The 19,737-nt window shown below is 38.0% G+C and overlaps 1 protein-coding gene across 21 annotated transcripts; it reads right to left on the reverse strand.

Annotated features, from left to right (window-relative positions):
* Window positions 1-14,936, reverse strand: LOC108511731 (uncharacterized). Of its 21 annotated transcripts, none has more exons than XM_088706906.2 (8): window positions 13,730-14,936; window positions 13,198-13,262; window positions 12,970-13,073; window positions 7,501-7,568; window positions 7,165-7,242; window positions 2,981-3,145; window positions 2,669-2,756; window positions 1-1,816 (listed from the first exon to the last, which is right to left on the reverse strand). In XM_088706906.2, the coding sequence occupies exons 1-6, from the start codon at window positions 13,921-13,923 to the stop codon at window positions 3,133-3,135; spliced, it is 522 nt and encodes a 173-aa protein (XP_088563032.1). In that variant the 5' UTR covers window positions 13,924-14,936; the 3' UTR covers window positions 1-1,816; window positions 2,669-2,756; window positions 2,981-3,132. The 21 variants fall into 21 exon arrangements, 10 of the variants coding, with proteins under 10 accessions (XP_088563032.1, XP_088563035.1, XP_088563031.1 ...); XR_015971186.1 differs by lacking the exon at window positions 1-1,816 and having other exon boundaries at window positions 2,548-2,756; window positions 7,165-7,420; window positions 13,227-13,262; window positions 13,730-13,811; window positions 14,238-14,933; XM_088706909.2 differs by lacking the exon at window positions 7,501-7,568 and having other exon boundaries at window positions 2-1,816.
* Between the last annotated feature and the right edge of the window lie 4,801 nt (window positions 14,937-19,737).

A 19,737-nucleotide genomic window follows, 5' to 3' on the forward strand; every position in this document is an offset into this window, starting at 1 on the left:
AAATTCATTACCTTGAATCGTGGTTTTGCATGGATTTTGATGTTTGCACATGGATCTATAAATGTGGAGAGGACGTTTTTTGTTCATTTTAATGGTGGTTGAAGGAGAGTTTAATGTTGCAGTGTACTCCTTTATAATAAGAGGACTTGAAGATTTTCTTTTCCGTAGATTTAAAGATTGAGCCAAGGATTTTGGAGACGAATTTAGCATGCATTTTCACTAACACGAACGTCTTCCGTAATTAACTCCGCAAAGCTAGATGGGATCATACGTGCATAGAGAAGTGCAAACATGCATCCTTAAGAGTACATTCTCTTCTTCTTTTCTCAAACAAAGAAAAAAGAATACATATTCTCTTCTTGGAAGGCAAGTAGATCCTTCAAATTTGAACACGCGTGGGTCCACCAAGAGACTTCAAGTGAGTCTTGGAGACCAAGATACTTCTGTTAGTAAGAAAAAGAAATTCTGGCCAGGGCATGCGGAATTCACCAGGATTAGTGGAAGAACTCCCCATCATTGAGAATATTCTAAATTATATTAAATATTAGCCGGCATATCATAAAAATTTTACCTGAAGGTTTTCTTTTTTCTATGTACTTATGGCATCGAAGTACTAATTAGCTTAGTTATGCTCTGGCTTTGTTGTCGCTTTAATTCTTCTGGTGCATATTAAAGCAGTCATCACCTGATATACGCACCATGAAGCATATGATCTACCAGATTCTAGTTGGTTTGAACTCATCAAGATCAAACCGTAGATGGCTTTTTATATACAAATGTATTTGGTGGATATATAAATGAGCTTTCCAGATATCAAGCATCGACTTCTAGACTTTGGTGACATGGAAACCATGAATTTGAATACATATTTTTTGAGTATAAGGATGCAAAGCCATCACCTTCATTTCATAGAGATCAATATGAAAGAAGTACAACTTAAACATATAATAGCGTGTTGCATTTGAGAAAAAAACATACAATAACTTGGCCTATGCTAAGAAATCCAGATTTGTCTTCATGCATTACTATTCTACTGTTCCAACATTTACTATTTTATATCATTGATTGGTCTTTAATTCAGAAATATTCCATCATTTGGGACCACTTTTCAGTCAGCATACTGTAGTCTTATATCAAACGTTATCATCATCTTCCTTCATCTCCACTCATTGCATGTGTAATAGAATATTGGAGGTTGTTCCTCGATTGCACGAGCTTTACAAACAACGAGATAGATATCCTGTCAAATTCAACTAGATGACAGGTTAAAGCTAGTTGTAAATTCTTGGACTCTTCCATGGAGCATTCTCAAACTTTTACATGTGTTCCATATCTAATACCATACCGAATAGCTTGGATGATGAAAATGATGAGCACTAGTTAGCTCATTGCAATTTCTGAGTTTTTAAGCTTGTGATTGAATAATTCTTTTTTCCATCTCAAAAACCAAAAAAAGCTTGCGATTGAAAAATTAATGAAGCATCTCTTGCTCAAACAACTGCTATGTACTAAATTTTTAGCTTCATAAATAGTTCTCTCATAAGCTAAGGAAACGACTCAGTAGCATAATTTTACCCATGAAAAACGAAGCGGTCAAACAAGGATAAAATTTGCCAAAGCACATATGTGCACCGAGCAATAACTTCCAAACTCCTGATACATTACCTGCCTGCCGACTTCGAACACCCAACAAAGAAGCTGAAATATCCCTGTGGAGTGTGACGTGGAACATTGTAATGTGTCGGCATGAGGTTGGAGTATGCGGACTCTGTCGCGTTCTTGAATACTACTGCAATATTAGCATGTCCCTGAAGGACTTCAGCAAATTAATTAGATGAGAAATATGCAATGCACATCAAACTCTATATATATGAACACAATTAATGTAGGATGGTAAACCAGTCAGCCAAAAATAATGATAAAACAAGAATAAGGCAATAGAGAGGTTCCGCGATTGAACTCGAATATGCAGTGCTCCCATCATTTTTTCCACCAAAGAAAATGAACAAGGAGAAAAAAAAAAGAGAGAGAGAGAGAGAGAAGAGGATATTTGTGAAAAAGCCTCCCTGGTTATGGTATTGCGGGAGGGTATGAAAACTTATAGCTTCTCTACCAACTAAGTGCTAAAGGAGAACTGCAGGAAGAGAATAGTACCTAGCCGATGATGGGTTCTGGACACAAACAAAGCATTTCGGCTGTTGAGCTGGATGCAAAATAAAAGCCACAATCGTTGTTTTTCTGGTTTTCTTTCTACACAAATTAGTGAAAAACCATGCCGAGATTGATCTTGAAGATAGCATTTGCACATAATTTCTGCTATCCTTTACATTTATTTCCACTTTTTTGAAAGCAATAAAACTTTGCTTGCTACCAAGATATCTAAAGATTTTACAAAATAATTTTAAAAAACAAGAGGTTTCTTCATTTCTTCTTGGATATTTGAAAACAAAACCGAAAGGAAGCTCAGACGGGCCATTAATAAAGTTAAAGCAAGCTATCAAGTTTGGATAATGAGTGACAATGTAGTTTCATTGATCATTCAGTAGGTGGTGACTCCATTCTCTTATTTGCGATTGAGCACATCATCCTACCTCCATCTTGGCGTCCAGGGACGGTTCCTTATGGACAAGGTGCATTGCAAGAGTTTTTTTTTTTTCAGTAAGCTTACCATTTGAGTGATGCTGTCAAATCCCATCACCAAACTGGAGGTTCCAGCTGACCAAACTGGTTGAACTCCCTGGTAGCTGCTGAAAGATCTGCATTCAAATCTCACTTTCAGCAGAGTTAAAATTATTCGAGGTACAACATACAAAAAAAATTATTCTTTCGCATGAGTCTTTGGTCCCCATGCAGATGACCTTTATCCTCTATTTTCTCCCCTGTTTCTTGGGGGAGAAATTTCAATTTTTCCAAGAATATCAAATTCCATGTCCAAAGTACCATCATGTAAAAATGGGGGTTGGTGAGTGAGACTTGTTACCCGATCGCTCTCTAAGCTCTCCCTGTTTTTGCTTTCTAAACAGAAGTCCAGACTATCAGGTTCTCCACTCAGATAAACAGGCCCCAAGAGAATGATAAACAAGCACTATTTCATAATGTAGCAGCACCAGAATTATGCCAAAACAATGACAGCTAATCATATAGCCTGTATCCAAATCAAAATAAAATTATTAGAAAATAAAATTAGAAGAGGAAGATAAAAGGCAATACAATTTATTGACAAGATTTATTTTCTATGGCTACGCCAATAAATTTTCACGTACAACATATCAAGTATTCAAGAGGACATCATTTATCAATCTACCTCTATTTCCTTCCATTTTTACATAAGAACGTCAAAAGCATCAAACGGAAAAACAAAGACAATGAGAACTGATATCAAGGTCTTATAGGACACCAAAACACTCCCCATGTGGGGGGGAAGATCACAAAACAGACTCTACTCTAAAACCAAGTCTTAAGATCACATTTGCTCACCATCACAACTGCAATTGATTAATCTGATAGTCGTCCCTACCAAAGTCGACAAAAACATTGATCTGTACCATCAAGCTAATATTTGGAAAATCATTGATCTGTACTGACGACGGCAAGTAGCCTCCCTCGACCCATTCTGAAGCCCCTTGTACAATCTGGCATGCGGGGTCCAGGTGGTTGCTTACTAACTGATGGCTGCTGATAAGCATGGATTGGGTGGCTTGAAGGTGGCCTACCAATAGCATGGCCTCCATTACAATTTACAATTGTTATTATGGTGGTATTGGCCCCATCCATGCCCCTCCCTCCATGGATCTGCCCCTTGCTGCGCCATGCCATGTCCCTTGTCACTGAAATTCTCCTCACAGCCCATCATCTTATGCATCATATCTCAACACTCTTAAAAACTCCTGAACTCCCAGACTACATGAGACATTCATTTTCAACATGAAGCAATGAATTAAATGATTTCATTCAAAAGAAAGTCCTGAAAAAAGCAAGCATAGCATGCAGTGAAAAATCAACTGAACCAAATTGGTTTGACGGACTAGTGTTGCTGCATCTGTGAGCTTCAGAAAATGACAAATGTATATACAGATGCATTCCACATGTTCCATTGAGTCCTTAAATGCTTGAGAAGGATCCTTCACTTCTCATTTGCAGATTAGCTGTGGCAATATCATCTCCATTATTACCTTCATGACCTATATTTCTGCCTCGCCCTGGCCCATGTTTTGTCGGTTTTGAAAAGAGGAAAACAAGGTGACCTGTTTTGTCTGTTTTGAAAAAGGGGAAAACAATGTGACCTATACAATTTACCTAATTAGCGAGTCCGATGTACTTGAAACAATTGAGAAAACTAGTTATAAACTGTACGACATCTTGGATGCACCTACATGCTATACTAGGACACTGAAGCAACATTTGTACACAAAGAATGCTGGCCAGGTAGGTGGTTGAGATGAGGAGATCAAGGATGAAATAAATGAGCAATTTGGTGAAACTACAGTTCTGCAATCAGACATATCTGGTTGAAGTAGAACAGAACATAGTCACAGAACCCAGGCAACACAAGTTGATGGACCAAACCCTATAGCCCAGGCAACTTCCAAGGCAACTAAGCAATTACCCAGAAGGCAAATACTTAATGTAGAAGACATCCAATCATCCGCTGAAGAATCTACTTCATTTTTATAGATCTTGTATATATTAAATAAACAAAGAATTTAACATGCCTCGAGTCACACACATTGAACATTTCATAAAGATGCTCATCAACAATAAAGATCACTTACACAATATATACTGCAACTACCAAATTCATAAATGTGACATAATTAAAGTAATGGAATAATAGTCAAATGTTATAGTTTCATTAAATCCAACTTTTTGCTGGACGGCTAAGCTTCAGTCTAGGGTTTTGAAAGAACGAAACAATTAAAAAGCTCTAATGCATGTATATTGAATTCCATAGAAAGAAAACGTTGTGCAAGAACACGCACACATGTACTATGCATGCATATACATAAAAGATACAAGTACGATATGCAAATAGACATGCCATACATAGAGAAACAAATAAAAACACACAAAGCAGAAGCCAACCACCTATTAAGAAATTACCACCTAGATGTCACCCAACTGCTTAGACAGGCCCCAAAACTTGGGTGGTGCAGGTGCTTATGGGGTTCTAGGCAAAGTTCTAGGCATTCTAAGGCCCATTCACTGCCTAAGTGACCGTCTGTAACAACAATTTCAACTAAATCACCAACACAATCAGCAATACTTTCAACTAAATCACTAACACAACAACCACAACGATTTAGAGCCACATCCAAGAATCTCATTGACCAAATATCATATAGACCTGGATGCAGCATACCTTTAAACAGTTCAACAGAAAGCAATTGAAAAAGTTAGAACCCAACATCTACTTCCCAAAGCATCTGATCAACATGAATTATGTATAGATAGAGAAACCATCAAAAGTTGAAACCCACAACAAAATGACATGACATCTGAAGAATGGAAAAAATCTGAAGAGGGGTTTAGTTAGACCAATATTAACCAAGAATCCATCAAAAAGTGAAACCCACAACAAAATGACATGACATCTGAAGAATGGAAAAAATCTGAAGAGGGGTTTGGTTGCAGTATCTATTTATGCAAGTAACTGTACACATCATATACTAAGAAAGAAAACAGACCATTCTTTGTGTATGCTAAAAAAGAACAAGCTCATTTGCAAAAATTTATAATCTCATGATCTTTTTAGGATTGTAATAATCACCATAAATCCTCAAAGTTTCCAAAATATTTGAAACTGTGCACAAATTTATGCACCTTTCAGTTATCACTAATTCCAGTATGCCTCATTACTGAAAATTAAAGCATGCTCCATGTTCACTTGTCCAGACACACAACCCTAGTTAAACAATGGCAATATGCCACTTCAGCATCTTTAATAGAGGAAAGAAAAGCATCTCGTCCTCTTTCTCTCGCATCTTCCCCTATTTCTCTCTTCCATCGATCTTGGGTTCTCACTGTTCCCCTTCTATCTTCTCACCAATTCACAGCCATTTATGTCATTGTTGCTGTGAGCGAGAAACCTCTCTCTGACGTTTTATGGGATCAATAACAATTAGAGATTAGTCTGGTAGAGCACATCTATACAGTCAAAGTGGTCGCAGTAGTCACTCGAAGATGTCTAGAGGAAAAGGCCACTGGCATTTTGGGACAAGAAATCTGATCTTTGGACCCGTTTGAGCTGCCGAACGAGAGAGGGCAGATGGAAGATGGAGGATGAAGCCTTGATGTTGAATTCATGAAGATGGGGTTGAAGGCCTCCAATCATCAAGCTCTGCCATCGAAGGGAAAGAGAAGAAGTGTATTCTGTGAATCGGGGTATTCTGGTAAAAGAGGAAGGGGGAGTGAAGGTTGGAATGGGGTGGGATAGGGATGAGGTGAGAGCCAGTATCGCCATCACCCAGCAATGCCCTTAGCAGCCACAACAGTGGTGAGTTCAAGCAGTCAGATGGGAGAAGAGGTAAGGTGCAGAAGATGGGAAGAGAAGAATGAGCTAGGAAAAAATGAGATATCTCTCCATCCCTTCAAAAAAAGCTGATGTGGCAATACCACCTCAGCATGCCAGATCAGTCTGCATAAATCATTTAATAGATCTGCATGCAAGAATGAAACTGCTCAGAATTCCCAATGTCTCATTTAATTTAATCACAACTTGGCCCTGTTTGGTCATGAATAAACATCAAAAAAATTGAATAAAGTCCCTTTTCAGCTTTATTTCAGATTAAATAAAGCTGAGGTTAAAACTTCTATGCCTCTTGATTAAAGCCCCAAACAAGGGGAACGATTGGATTTCAGAAAAACTGAAGAGCATCTTTTTTGTACTTAGTTCAACCAGGTTAAAACTGTTAAAGGGGGTGGGCCAAATAGTTTTAGGCTTTTAGCTAAATCACAAGGAATTATTTGAATAAAGTTATTCAAATATGCTGGTTAAAATTATTCAGGAACCAAACACAGCCTAAACATAAAATTCTACCACCATAAAAAATTTTACTCAGACAAGCTGGGGAAGTGATTCCACTTCATCATAAGAACATGTAACCTTTTAAAGTACTATATGGTTATTATAAGAAAAAAACATTGGTATTTGAGAAACAGATATACCTTGTTATAGAAAAGCATTTTGACATTTGATGATCGATTTGCTGTAGCAGTTGTGCCGTTGCGGTTGCCATTGGGATTCTGAGGATAGCAGATACGAATAGTTTTCACACTAGAGTACATAAGTTTACATCATAAGACATCTAAAATTTTCATGACTTCGAAAAAATTGACATATATCACCTACAGCTGAAAAAACCTTCATAAGGTTATGGTAACAATGATCCTCATATAGATTTTCAGCAACAACGATGCATGACTGTAAAGTCAAACAACAAGTATCCACAGAACAGATGAAGAATAATTAAGAGCTCACAACAAGAAGTGATTGAATATAACCTGCAGTTCTTCAATATCTGCCTCAGTGAAGAGCTGTAGGCATCTTCTTTTCCATCATCACTAACAATCTTTAATTTTGCAAAAAGTATGGAAAATAGAAGAGAGTGCGCAAGAAGCATTAGCATATCAATGTATGAGTGATACTAGTGCGAGCAACTTGCAAAGTGCTGCAGAACTTTTCACTAAGGAAGTTACATGTGAGGGATTGAGAGAGAAAAAAATGCAACGGGGTTGCCGAGTAGGGAAAGCAGTGTTGGGAAGGCATATGACCATAATGAAGGCATTAAATACAACTAAGCATCTCACTGAAAAGAATTTCAAGTTCTGATGATGTCTATAAAGCATCAGCAAGCAAGGATTTTTTGTGGACAAAGGCCTTGATCTTCTTAAAGATGCGATTACCGATATTGGCACTGCACCAGAAATAAGGGTATAATAATTATAACAATATCAACAAGGTTGCTGCATTTAAATCTGATGCCACAATTTGTTTATTAGCTCATATTAATATTTTGAAAGACACAAATTGCAACAAAAACATCCATACAATAAGATAGATTAGTTTTGCTTCTCTAAATTGATCTGACCATTATTTTTTGATTTAATAGAGAGGGCCACTCCCACTTGCTCTGACCATTATAAGAAGCATTATTTATCACCTTCCAACATAATACCCATTTAAAATACATATAACACCAGATATCAGTTATTGTTCGGAGTTCTTAAAGAGCATGGACAATTTAAGATAAACAAGACAACTAAATGGCCCATAAGAGCTGATTATCTTCTTACACAATGACATGCATATAAGTCCTTGAAGTAGATAGTCAAAAGCTAATAAGGTGGCAATTTGGTTAATAGAGTTTCACCCCTACTTTCAATTACCCACTGCTTTTCTCTACCTAACTTTTTAGTCCATAGTAATAATAAAAAAAAGGAAACTAACTCAGCATTGCGAAAAATCTTCATGCTATGGAGGGAACTAATCTTTATACCATGGAATTTTTTTTTTTCTAGTCTCCTTCCTGCATAAGAAAAAGTAAATCATCGGTAGACGGCTTGTCATATTCTTTCTTTTTTGTAACCCCATCTTAATGAGTATGGAAGAATATTATTCCGGACAACTAAAAGATAAGAAACTGATTTACCACAGTATACATAACCAGTCTAAAAAGGTGAACGTGTGATAGAAATATATTACCTTCTCCACATCTCAACAATTCAATGTATACATATCGAACAGGCCCCTCTCAACACCCCCCCCCCCCCCCCCCAACACACACACACACACTCCGCCCTGCAAAAGAAAAAAGGAAAAGGAAAAAATAAAACCAAAAAATGACCGCTCTCCACCTCCTCCTCCTCCTACAAAAGTTAATCTGCACTTCCTAGTCCATTTGATGGTGTATCACTGGATTGTCTTTTGATGGTATATCACTGGATTGTCTATTCTTAGTATACTATGTTGTCGGTCCCTTAATATCGTAACTCTTAGAACAGGCATGCAGGTAAATGGTGACAAATCCTATTCAAGAAGATGACCATATGGATGACTAGTTATATATAATACTGTAATATGTTTGAATGTAAGGGATCATTGAATGTAGTCACAAGGATCATTATGAAGATGTTAAGAGTAGTACAGAAACAATCTTGATAGAACATGTAATCAAGGACTCATCGATACTAGTCTAGGAGCGATGATATGATAGACCATCGAGTCATTTAGGGAATTTTATTCTTTTTAAAAATTGATAGCAGATAATGGTTAAAACATGGATGAAATTTTACAATTAATTAAGTATATACCCATCTGTAAGAGCCCATACTCTTCTTACACAATCAGATGTACATAACACCTCACTTTAGATAGTCAAAACTAAAAGGAAACAAGCTGGCATGTTGGTGATAAAGGTTCAGTCCTATTCTCATTTTTCCATTGCTTTTCTTTGACTAACCTTTTTATCAAAAAAAAATGAATACAACATTGCAAAAAGCCATGTCAACTAAAGAAACTCATTTCCATGCACCGGAAGCCTTTTTGCCTCTAAGTTGATCATTGGTATCAGAGCAATAATGCTTCGGAGGTTTCTTGCAAAGTGAGAAATAGCACTTCTGCAATAAGATTTAGATCTGCACTATATTTTTTTGATTACTTGAAAATGCTTCACTTCATATTACTCCAAGGTGCTCACCTTGACAAGTATTACGGAACATTTGTAACCCATGGTGGACTCTTTTACGAGCTTTATAAGCTAATTTGGAACTTGGAAATCCCTTGATGATCTCAAGCTTTTGCGTGGCTACTGGTCTTGGGGAAAAGCCCTCACAAACAAGAAGTTAAGAATTGATGATGAATAGTAAATGTATTGCCTTTTTAACCTGTGTAGGGTGGCAAAGGGGATAGCTTAGGCATCCCATGGAAGGGACCAATTGATGAGAAGCTTTCCTCAAGCAGAGAAAACTGCTACTTGTAGGCATTGAAGTGGGAAAAGGTGGGAAAACTATGGAGGATGCAGGAATCATTACTTGAGGGATGTGACCATTGGGTAATATATTTGTATTCAAAATTACTGCATCCAGAATTACAATACCTAGGTCTATTTAGCAATTTAGAGGACAATAGTTGGAACCTAATGTTGCCCAAGGTGACAACCCAAGAGGGGGGGTGAATTGGGTTTTCTAAATTTTAAGACCTCAAATTAATTTTTAAGTGAATGTGGTTTGGCCTATGTAATAAGATAGGTGCAGTGGAAGCAATAGTAGTATAGCTCTAAACAATTGTGATTAAGTTACTTTGAAAGTTTAAGATAGAGCAATTGCTTAAGTAAAGAAAATAAACCAAGAAGCACACAATGCAAACACAATTAAATATAGTGGTTCGGTGCACCCCAAAGCACCTATGTCCACTCCCCAAGCGTTTCCTTGGGAATTCACTATAACCCCTCGGATTACAGTTGGATTATTTTTCCGGGCTCACAATTCAAAAACCCTTACAATTGGTTTTCCGGGATCATTAAAAAACCTATGTTGGTTTTCTGGGCTCCCCATCAACCTAACCGTTGGTTTTACAGGCTCACCAACAATCTATGTTGGTTTTACGAGCTCACCAATAACCTACACCGTTGATTTTACGGGCTCACCAACAAACCTTATAATGAATGAAAAATAAAAGGTTTAAAGCTCCTAAGTGAGCAATTATAACAAATATGCAGTACAAGAAGAGATAAGAAAATAATTATCGCTTTTAAGATCCTCTTCTCTTCTTTGCTGAGCTTGCTTCACTCCTCAAGGATTGGTAGAGCTCTTGAAGTCTCTTGAATTCTGCTCAACCACCTTCTTTCAGATTTTGGGATGAAGTAATAAATGAAACTCTCTTGGATTTTCTTTTCTTTTGAATGCACATTTTAATTCCTACCAAGATACCTTCCTTTGATGAATAATGGCTCTTAAATACTTCTCCAACCTCCAAAGATCACTTCCTAGCCGTTGAAATGGAGAAACTAGTCGTTTATAGCCGTTGGGAGCTCAAAAAGTACTTCTGCAGAACTAGCCGTTATGCTGTCAGCCGTGTTGGGGTCGAACCGAGCAAATCTGGGGTCAGCTCATATTACTGTTCATCAGGCTGGGGTCGGCTCAAGCTTTTCTGGGGTCGGCTCAAATTACTGTTCATCAGGCTGGGGTCGGCTCAAGCTTTTCTTGGGTCGGCCCCTGCTACAGTGGGGTCGGCCCGTGCTACAGTGGGGTCGGCCCTTTCAGAAAATCCAGAGACATATTTTTTGAGTTCTGAAGTTGGGGTCGGCTCATGGTCTCTTGGGGTCGGCTCCACTGGGGTCGGCTCCACCGGGGTCGGCTCAAGAAAGCTTGGGGTCGGCCCTCTCAGTCAATTGCAGAAAGCTGTTTTTGCAGTGGCTGAAGCTGAGGTCGACCCGAGCTTTTCTGGGGTCGATCCGATTTACTGTTCATCTGTGCCATATGTACCAGGATGTGCCAGAATGTTGTCAAAATGTGCCTGGATCGACTCCATCTCTTCTAGGGTCGACTCCTACTCTGTGCCAAGTGTTTCAAAGGCGTGCCACTTCGTTCCAAGGCGTGCCAAATGTATCGGGGTCGACTCCAAACTAATTGGGGTCGACTCTAGCCATGTTTTTCTGCACTTTGAAGGTTATTATGCACATTGAAACAACAATATGATATTCCAAGCAAATTACGATGCATGGCACGATAGAATTTCATACCCTTAACAATGAAAATTACCGAATTGCCCTTTTAGATATTTTTAACGTGAAACTTTGCCAAAATGGATTCTTGAGCTTTCTACCATTCTCTATTACAAATTTTATCTCGTTATCAATTCTTGAGAGTGGTTTTGACCATATATTCCTAATGTATCGTGAATGTATCGAGGGTATGTTATTTATCAATGATGTATCGAGTTAATTTGCATTTCTAATTTGATATGGCCTCAATGGTTGTGTTAATCATCAAAATAACATTATCATCCTCACCTGATCTGTATGCATTTTATATCTTTCTTTCTAATTTAATAAACATAAACAAACCACCAGTCTGTGATTAGTGTGAGAAAGCCATCAGACCCAATACAAGCCTATTGTTTAGCACCTCAACATCACTCAAAGAATTTCTCATGCAAGAAAAAAGAAAATCTCAGAACATCAGAAGAGTCGGTGAATCAAAGCATTTGTCAAATACAAAGACGTACTTCCTAAGAGAGTTAGTGCAAAAACCAATGGCAAAAGCTACATATTAGAACTCAAAGGGTAAAAAACCTAGAGGATATAATTGTTCTTGCAACCGCTGCATCCTGAGACACAATACTCAAAGATATTTAGCATTTCAGTGAACAATAAGCAACCTACTTTATGCATATTATATTTTCTTTATAAAAAAGTAAAATCAATTTTTTCACAGCAAAATGTACAGAATATACTGCAAATCTGTGATTATCGAGATAGACTTCCAATTCATTAAACACTCTTAGTTAACATCCAACATTAGTGAACATGTTTCTCATGCAAGACATGATTATTCACTGCGGCATAATAATATGCATGTTTGAGGCCAGCTAGGACACCCTGCCACCATATCTATGTGTTATCTCACACCAAGGCGGGATAGAATTAGAGGAAAGGCAGAAGGGCGAATAAATCAGAGGGTCCATGAAGGCTTTTTCTCCTGCAATCCCAATAAATTCAGGCTACCAAAGAGTAAACTTATTAGATAGACTGGCATGGTAAATGTCTTGCGACCAAGACATCGACATGCACCCCTGACTCTTCCCATTTATCTCTTCCTTTGCCTTAGAAACTGCCAAGCATGTGGGAGCCATTCCACACATCCAGTGGTCCAGCATCCACTAGCCAAAGCAACTGAGCTAAGCAAAAATCAGATAGTCAAACAGAATCTAAGTACAATAGATATAAACAAACAAGAGTTTGCCTTACATACTTGGAAACTGCCAAGCATGTGGGAGCCATCCCACACATCTAGTGGTTCAGCATCTACTAACCAGAGAGCTTGAGCTAAGCAGAAGTCAGAGAGTGAAACAAAATCTGGGTAGTAGATATAAGCAATAGTTATAAACAAAAAAGAGCATACAAAAATGTCAAAAATAAAAATAGCATATCCATTAACTTGGAATGTTCAAAAACTAAGTAAGAATGGAGAATATATTACCAAAACCTTCGGGATCTATACTAACGAACCTCATTAAATGCTTAGTTGTTGCCAAATTTGCATCACTGAAATAATATTCACACCTGTTACTTCAAGATGCACCATTCTTGTAAATATTGACTCTAGAAAGTTATACAAAAAACAATATAAAAGATCACAAAGTTTTTCCTTTTTTTGGAATATAAATGGCTAGATGTCCACTCTTTGGAAACTTAAACTGCCAAAAAAAGAATATGTTACATAGTTTTGACAACACAGGTAACAGAAGCAGCAAACCAATAAACTGCACAGGTTCAATAACTATAAATAGATTTTCTAAATCAAAAATTCAATTTAATAATGTCTCTTAGTCCAAAAAATTCTGACATTCACTTGTTCAACTAACTTTTTGCTAATTAATCGTGCAGCAGAGCAAGGATACAATAAATTAGTTGTTAGAATTACTTGGTAAGGAAGGATGACAAATAGGTCACCAACAGAAGTAATGAACTGAAAAACCTAGTCAAGTAGAGTGAAAAGAGCAATTAGAAACCTGAACGACCTTCCGCCCTCATATACAAGCATGACGCCTTCAACAGTAGTGTCAAAAACCATCCATTTAGGGTGTCTCAAGTCTAGAATACATAAAAGATGGAGTAAAACTAGCAGAACACCCAATGACACATCAAATAACATTCTTAATACCAAAATTACAATGATCATCCGAAGTGAAAAATTGTATGCCATTATTATCAAAAAGAAAATCGTATGCTATCACCCACTCACATATATACTAAAATATCTATTATGTGCTAATGAATGGCGTCTTTCCAAGAACATCTTAAGAGTCTTAAAAAACATTCCCAAGTCTTAATATATTACTGATTGCAAAAATTCCTACATCAAACTAAACAATCTAGTCAATATATTCTCTCTCCTCTGTTACCTCGTCACCATACTGTAAACATTCATCAAGAAAGCAAGCATCGGTCAACATCATATCAGAAACAAAACACCGGCAAAAATAACCAATAAGCACAAAAGATCAAGAAAGCACCGACCTGCTTTGCTGGACAACCTCTTCAGGGAGCCCCTCCAACACCGGCGAAGCAGGATCGACATCAGCCGCCTCCTGAACCGCGTGATGCTCCCCAGACCCTGCACCGGCACCGGCACCGGCACCGGCACCGGCGCCGCCGCCACCGCCCCCGACGTACTCGAAGGGTCCACGGTTCAGCACCGGTGAGATGAACCGCAGGTGGAAGACGTGGATCACCGGGAGCGGCGCGGGGCCCGTGGTGGATCTTCACCATCCGCGGGTGCTGCGCCGGCGGCGGCCCCGGGGACAAACTCGGGGGCGCCAGCGTCGAGGCCGCGGCTGGAGGAGGCGGTCGGGAGAGCGAGGAGCCAGCGGAGTCCTAAGCCGGCCGATCGGAGGCGGAGGCGGAGGCGATCCGTTCCTCGGTGCTGAATCATCTTTTTTGTGGAAAAAATATCAAGTTGAGATTGCTTTATTATATAGGATGAAAAACATTTATAGTTCGCTCTTTACAATGATCTTGCTGCTTTATCTATCAAATGTATCATATGCGTGTTCAATACAAAAAGAATTATTATCTGTAACATATAATAAATTAAGCAATAATTATATTTTTAACCAATGAAACTTGGATTAGCTAGTCAGCACCGTTCTATGTAATCAATGCATTGCATATAGGTTTTAGGTTCAAGCTCAAAAAGTAATTTTTTTTCACCATGGGAGACAAAGTTGAGCTTCAATATTACATTAAGTAATCTGTTGACCCCAAAGCTTCACAACTAATACATTCACCAACTATCTATTAACTATATTAGTTACCAATTTTAGTGCTGGGTACCTTACCCTTTTTTTTTAAATCTTGATAATTTTATATTTGGTAATGCAGCTTTAATGCATTCATCTATAGATTAGTTCTAAGAAAATTAAAACCAAACTTCTTGGTTCATTTGAGATCTCTATCATAAAATTCTGAGGATCATCAAAGTACTTGTCGTGGAATTTAAGGATTGTTATTCATAGTATTTTTTCATAAAGAAGCATGCTGGGATAGAAAAATTTTGCCTTCCCATAATGGTGCTTATGGAGTTGATCTTCACATGCGCAAAAGAAATAAAGTTGCAAAAGCGCATGATCCTCTTGAGAATTACTATCCATAGCTGTTTCAATCTACATGCCTATCTTCTAGAGCTCTATTAGGCTCTAAAGAATAGAGTCATAACTGGACTCAAACCAAGGAGAGAGGAGAAGCATGAGGGGGTGGCAGCCTTACTTTGTTGTCCCCTCCTTTAGAATCCCACCTTAGGGAGGCTTTCCCTTTTCTATATGTGCACATTCCATAGTGGAATTATACCATCTAGGTGTGCTTAGAAGAAAGGAACACTTGCCCCCTTCCATGCTTAGATCACCTTGCTAATATTTGACTAAAATATATCTGAAGGGGTGGGTAATTGATGAACGAGAAATTAAGTTTTCCTATTCGAGTAATACATCTAGCACATGCTATCTATCTTCAGATATATTAGAATAAGATTTTAGCTGATGATTCTCCCATAAATTGGGTGAGCAGATCTGAATTTGATTGAAGAAAGGGTTGGGCGAAAAAATAGTCCGGATACAAGAATTAAGCTGGGTTATAATATGCAAGATTTAACTTGAACCAAGACATGAGCTGCTTGGATGAGATTTAAGTGGGGATCAGCCAAATTAACTATAGAAAATATTTATGAGGGGTATGAATCTGAGTCATAATTATTCATTTATCTATTTGATGGTACCAACTTCATGGGCCACAAGTTTTTATTAAAAATTTATAATGAATTTCAATTTTTTTAAAAAAATGCATGGATGGAGAATGTCCTAATTATTATTCTTTGAAAATTCATAATGACTTCTATTTTCCTAAAAAATCATAATCTGTTGCATTTTGTTACAAAATTCCATAATCATTTTTTATATTTATTCACAGAAATTTTTTTTAAAAAAAAGAAACACAATGATGTCAAACCTTATTTTTTAAAAAAAATAATAATCCCTTGCATATTGTTAAGAATTATCATATCCTTTTGTCTTAAATTTTCTTCAAATTCGTAATCCCTTGCATTTTGTTGAAAAAGTTGATAATTATTTTGTTTTAAACTTTCTTCAAATTTTACATTATCGCTTCATAACCTATCAAATAGTTCGAAATTCATTTTGTATAATCATTGTTTAATTTTTTTTAAAAAAACATAATACCTTGAATGTTGTTGTAAATGCTCTTTAAATTTTAGTTTACCACTTGGTAAGATGTTGAACTGCGGAGTTATCCCATGGCATCTTGAGTAGCATTTTCCTTGGTAGATTATGACCTATGAGCAGCTCCTTGCTCGAAGTACTATTTTCATATTTCGCAACGAGTGGCATAAGAAATTATGATGAAGTCGTTGACAAACTCTAGGCATCTTAAATTGATGGCCTATAGAAGGTGGTAGCTTGGGCAATCCAATACCATTCTCAAAATAATGAAATTTCCGAATGAGAGAGAGCATGTGCACGAGCCTTTCGAGCTAGTTGGCCTAGGTTGTAGGAGATTTAAGCCTCGTTTAGCAGAACTGTTGCCAGTAGAACTTTTTGAAGTAGAACTTTTATAGAAAGCTATTTGTTGTTTGGTAACTACATTTTTGAAGTGCTGTAAAACTTTAATATATATTTGGCAAACAAATTGAGAAAGTACTTTTGGTATGACAAAAATGACATTGTATAATATTATACAACAGAACATATATATATATATATATATATATATATATATATATATATATATATATATATATATATCGTGGAGTGATTGCTTATAACCCTATTTGATTTTGATGAGCTCAAAGCATTTGAGTATATCTTATGTTATACTAATGAATTCAATCTAGTGTTTCAGTCAAATACTTGTAAATTTATGGTTAAGTGTCTCAAGATTTGGTTCAATACATTTTGGATAAGTAAATGATGACCCAAAGATTGATTCATAGATTGATTTTGATGATCACAAAACCTTGAAGTATAGATACTAATGTTTATGTTGCAAGGAGAAAGATATTTATTTTGCAAGGAACATAGCAAGTTGGGAGAACACAAGAAGGCCTCCAAAGCTCTCAAGTTGGAAGAAAGCTACAATTTATTGGCCCAAGCTTAAAGTTCAAAGGATTCAAATTGGAGGAGTAAAATCAAAGAAAAAAATTCAAAAGAATAGTCTTCGAGTCGACTCCTGAGGAATTCGAGTCGACTCCAATGTTTACCGAGTCGACTCCGGGGAAGTATGAGTCGACTCCTAGGAGTCACAGGCAGAAAAGTCAGAGAGTAGTTTTCGGGTCTGAGATTCGAGTCGACTCCAGTGGAACGCGAGTCGACTCCGATGGTTGGTAGGTCGACTCCAAAGAAAGCAAGAGTCGACTCTCAGCGGAATACAAGAAAAAAGTCAGAGAGCATTTTTGGGACTCTGAGATTCGAGTCGACTCCCGCATTGCACGAGTCGACTCCGAGACTCCGCGACCATCAACAGACAGAAAACCAAGTTACTGCCTCTGAGATTCGAGTCGACTCCCAGACAGCTCGAGTCGACTCCAAGGCAGCGCTACACCAAGATGGCAGAAGGCTGTGTTTCGCAAACTGAGAGCCGAGTCGACTCCAAGGAAGTTCGAGTCGACTCCAAGACTGGACGAGCCAAAAGACAGAGGATCGGGAGTTCGGGCTCTGAGATTCGAGTCGACTCTCAGGACAGTCGAGTCGACTCGAGAGGACAAAATTCAAAATTGGATCCACGGACTTCAGTGGATGAGCCGACTCCGAAATTGCCAGATCAGCTCCAGAAGTTGGCGAGTCGACTCCAGGTTAAGCCGAGTCGACTCCCAGTCAAGGCATGCACTTTAATTCAAATTTGGAACAGTGGCCGAGTCGTCTCCAGTAAAGCACGAGCCGACTCCTGCAACAGGCGAGTCGACTCCTGATCGCGCGAGTCGACTCCGATCCCAACGGTAATATTGTCAGGAAGTGCAGACTGTGTCCAACGGCTCTATTTTTGTCTCTAACGGCTATATTCTTGTTTCCACGCCATCTAAAGCTATAAAAACAAGAAGAGAGCTAGGGGAGAAATCATGGAAGTGGGAGAGATCATCTAGGAAAGAGATCTCAAAGAGATTACAAAGGAAATCTCCCACAAGCACAAAAGGGCCATCCAAAACAAAATAGAGAGAAGAAGAGCATCCAAGTGAATCCGAAAGCTTCCTCTCCATCCGTGTGCTGCCTCGGGGATCCTCTACTTCATGCCAAATCAGAGGAGGATCAAGTAAAGAAGAAGCCGAGCTCCTCCATCTTCAAAACTCGTTTGAGGGCTTCTCTTTACTCTATTTGTTTATATTGTCATATCTGCTTGTTTAAGAAGCTTTGATTTGTTTTTATTCTTTGTTTTAATATCTTGTAACTTGATTCAATCAAGGGATTGAATCAAGGGGTTAAAGGTTTGTTGGTGAGCCAAAGGGAAAACCAACGGTGTAAGGTTTGTTGGTGAGCCAAAGGGAAAACCAACGGGTGTAAGGTTTGTTGGTGAGCCAAAGGGAAAACCAACGGGATTAAGGTTTGTTGGTGAGCCAAAGGGAAAACCAACGGGGTTTAGGTTTGTTGGTGAGCCGAGGGTAAAACCAACGTGTAAGGGTTTGATTGTGAGCCCGGAAAAACAATCGGGGTTGGTTCTAGTCGGTGAGCCTGGGAAAACTGACCGAGTTCGTTGTGAGCTCGTAAAACAACAAGTTGGGTTGTGAGCTTGTAAAACAACCGGCTGTAATCGGTAGGATTATAGTGAAATTCCCAAGAGGTCTTGGGGAGTGGATGTAGGTGCTGGGGTGCACCGAACCACTATATGTCCTTTGTGTTTGTAATGCCTCTAGTTATTGTCTAACTAACACACTTACTTACTTAGATAAATTGCTTGCTTAATTCTTATCCGCACATCCTTTAGTTGCAAGCATATTTAATCAAGTCGAAGTCTATACATCAAACCCTTGCTAAGTTTAACTTTCACTGTGCGTCTATACAACTTAGCATAGTTAATCATAAAGTTTTAGAAGTAGCATAAAAGTTTTAAAAGACCCAATTCACCCCCCCTCTTGGGTTGTATCTACTGGGCAACAAGTGGTATCAGAGCCGGTGCTCAAATATTATTTGTAGTCTTAACCGACTAGAGCCAAAGATCATGACAACTCAAATAGATAGTTTTCTAGGAGAAGGACAATCAATTGATACACCTCCACTGTTTAATGGTATAAACTACCCACATTGGAAAATACGCATGCGCATTTTCATTCAATCACAAAACTATTATCTATGGAAAATCATAATAAATGACCTTCACACACTCTCTCATATTAATGAGAAGGACTTAGCACAATTAAATGCTAATGCTATGAACATATTATATTGTGCTATTCAAGAAACAAAGTTTAATAAAATTTCTGCATGCCTATCTGCTAAGGAGATCTGGGATACTTTAGAAA

Source organism: Phoenix dactylifera, chromosome 11 (assembly GCF_051530095.1).
Source record: "Phoenix dactylifera cultivar Ajwa chromosome 11, Ajwa_hap1_PhDact_Kaust_v1.1, whole genome shotgun sequence".
Classification (NCBI taxonomy): domain Eukaryota; kingdom Viridiplantae; phylum Streptophyta; class Magnoliopsida; order Arecales; family Arecaceae; genus Phoenix; species Phoenix dactylifera.

Coding starts and splice junctions, on each gene's coding strand:
- LOC108511731 (XM_088706905.2), bottom strand. CDS start 13,923: ATGGCATACAATTTTTCACTTCGGATGATCATTGTAATTTTGGTATTA. Junction 13,263..13,729: donor GAGGGCGGAAGGTCGTTCAG/GTTTCTAATTGC, acceptor ATATTATTTCAG/TGATGCAAATTTGGCAACAA. Junction 13,074..13,197: donor TATAGATCCCGAAGGTTTTG/GTAATATATTCT, acceptor TCTACTACCCAG/ATTTTGTTTCACTCTCTGAC.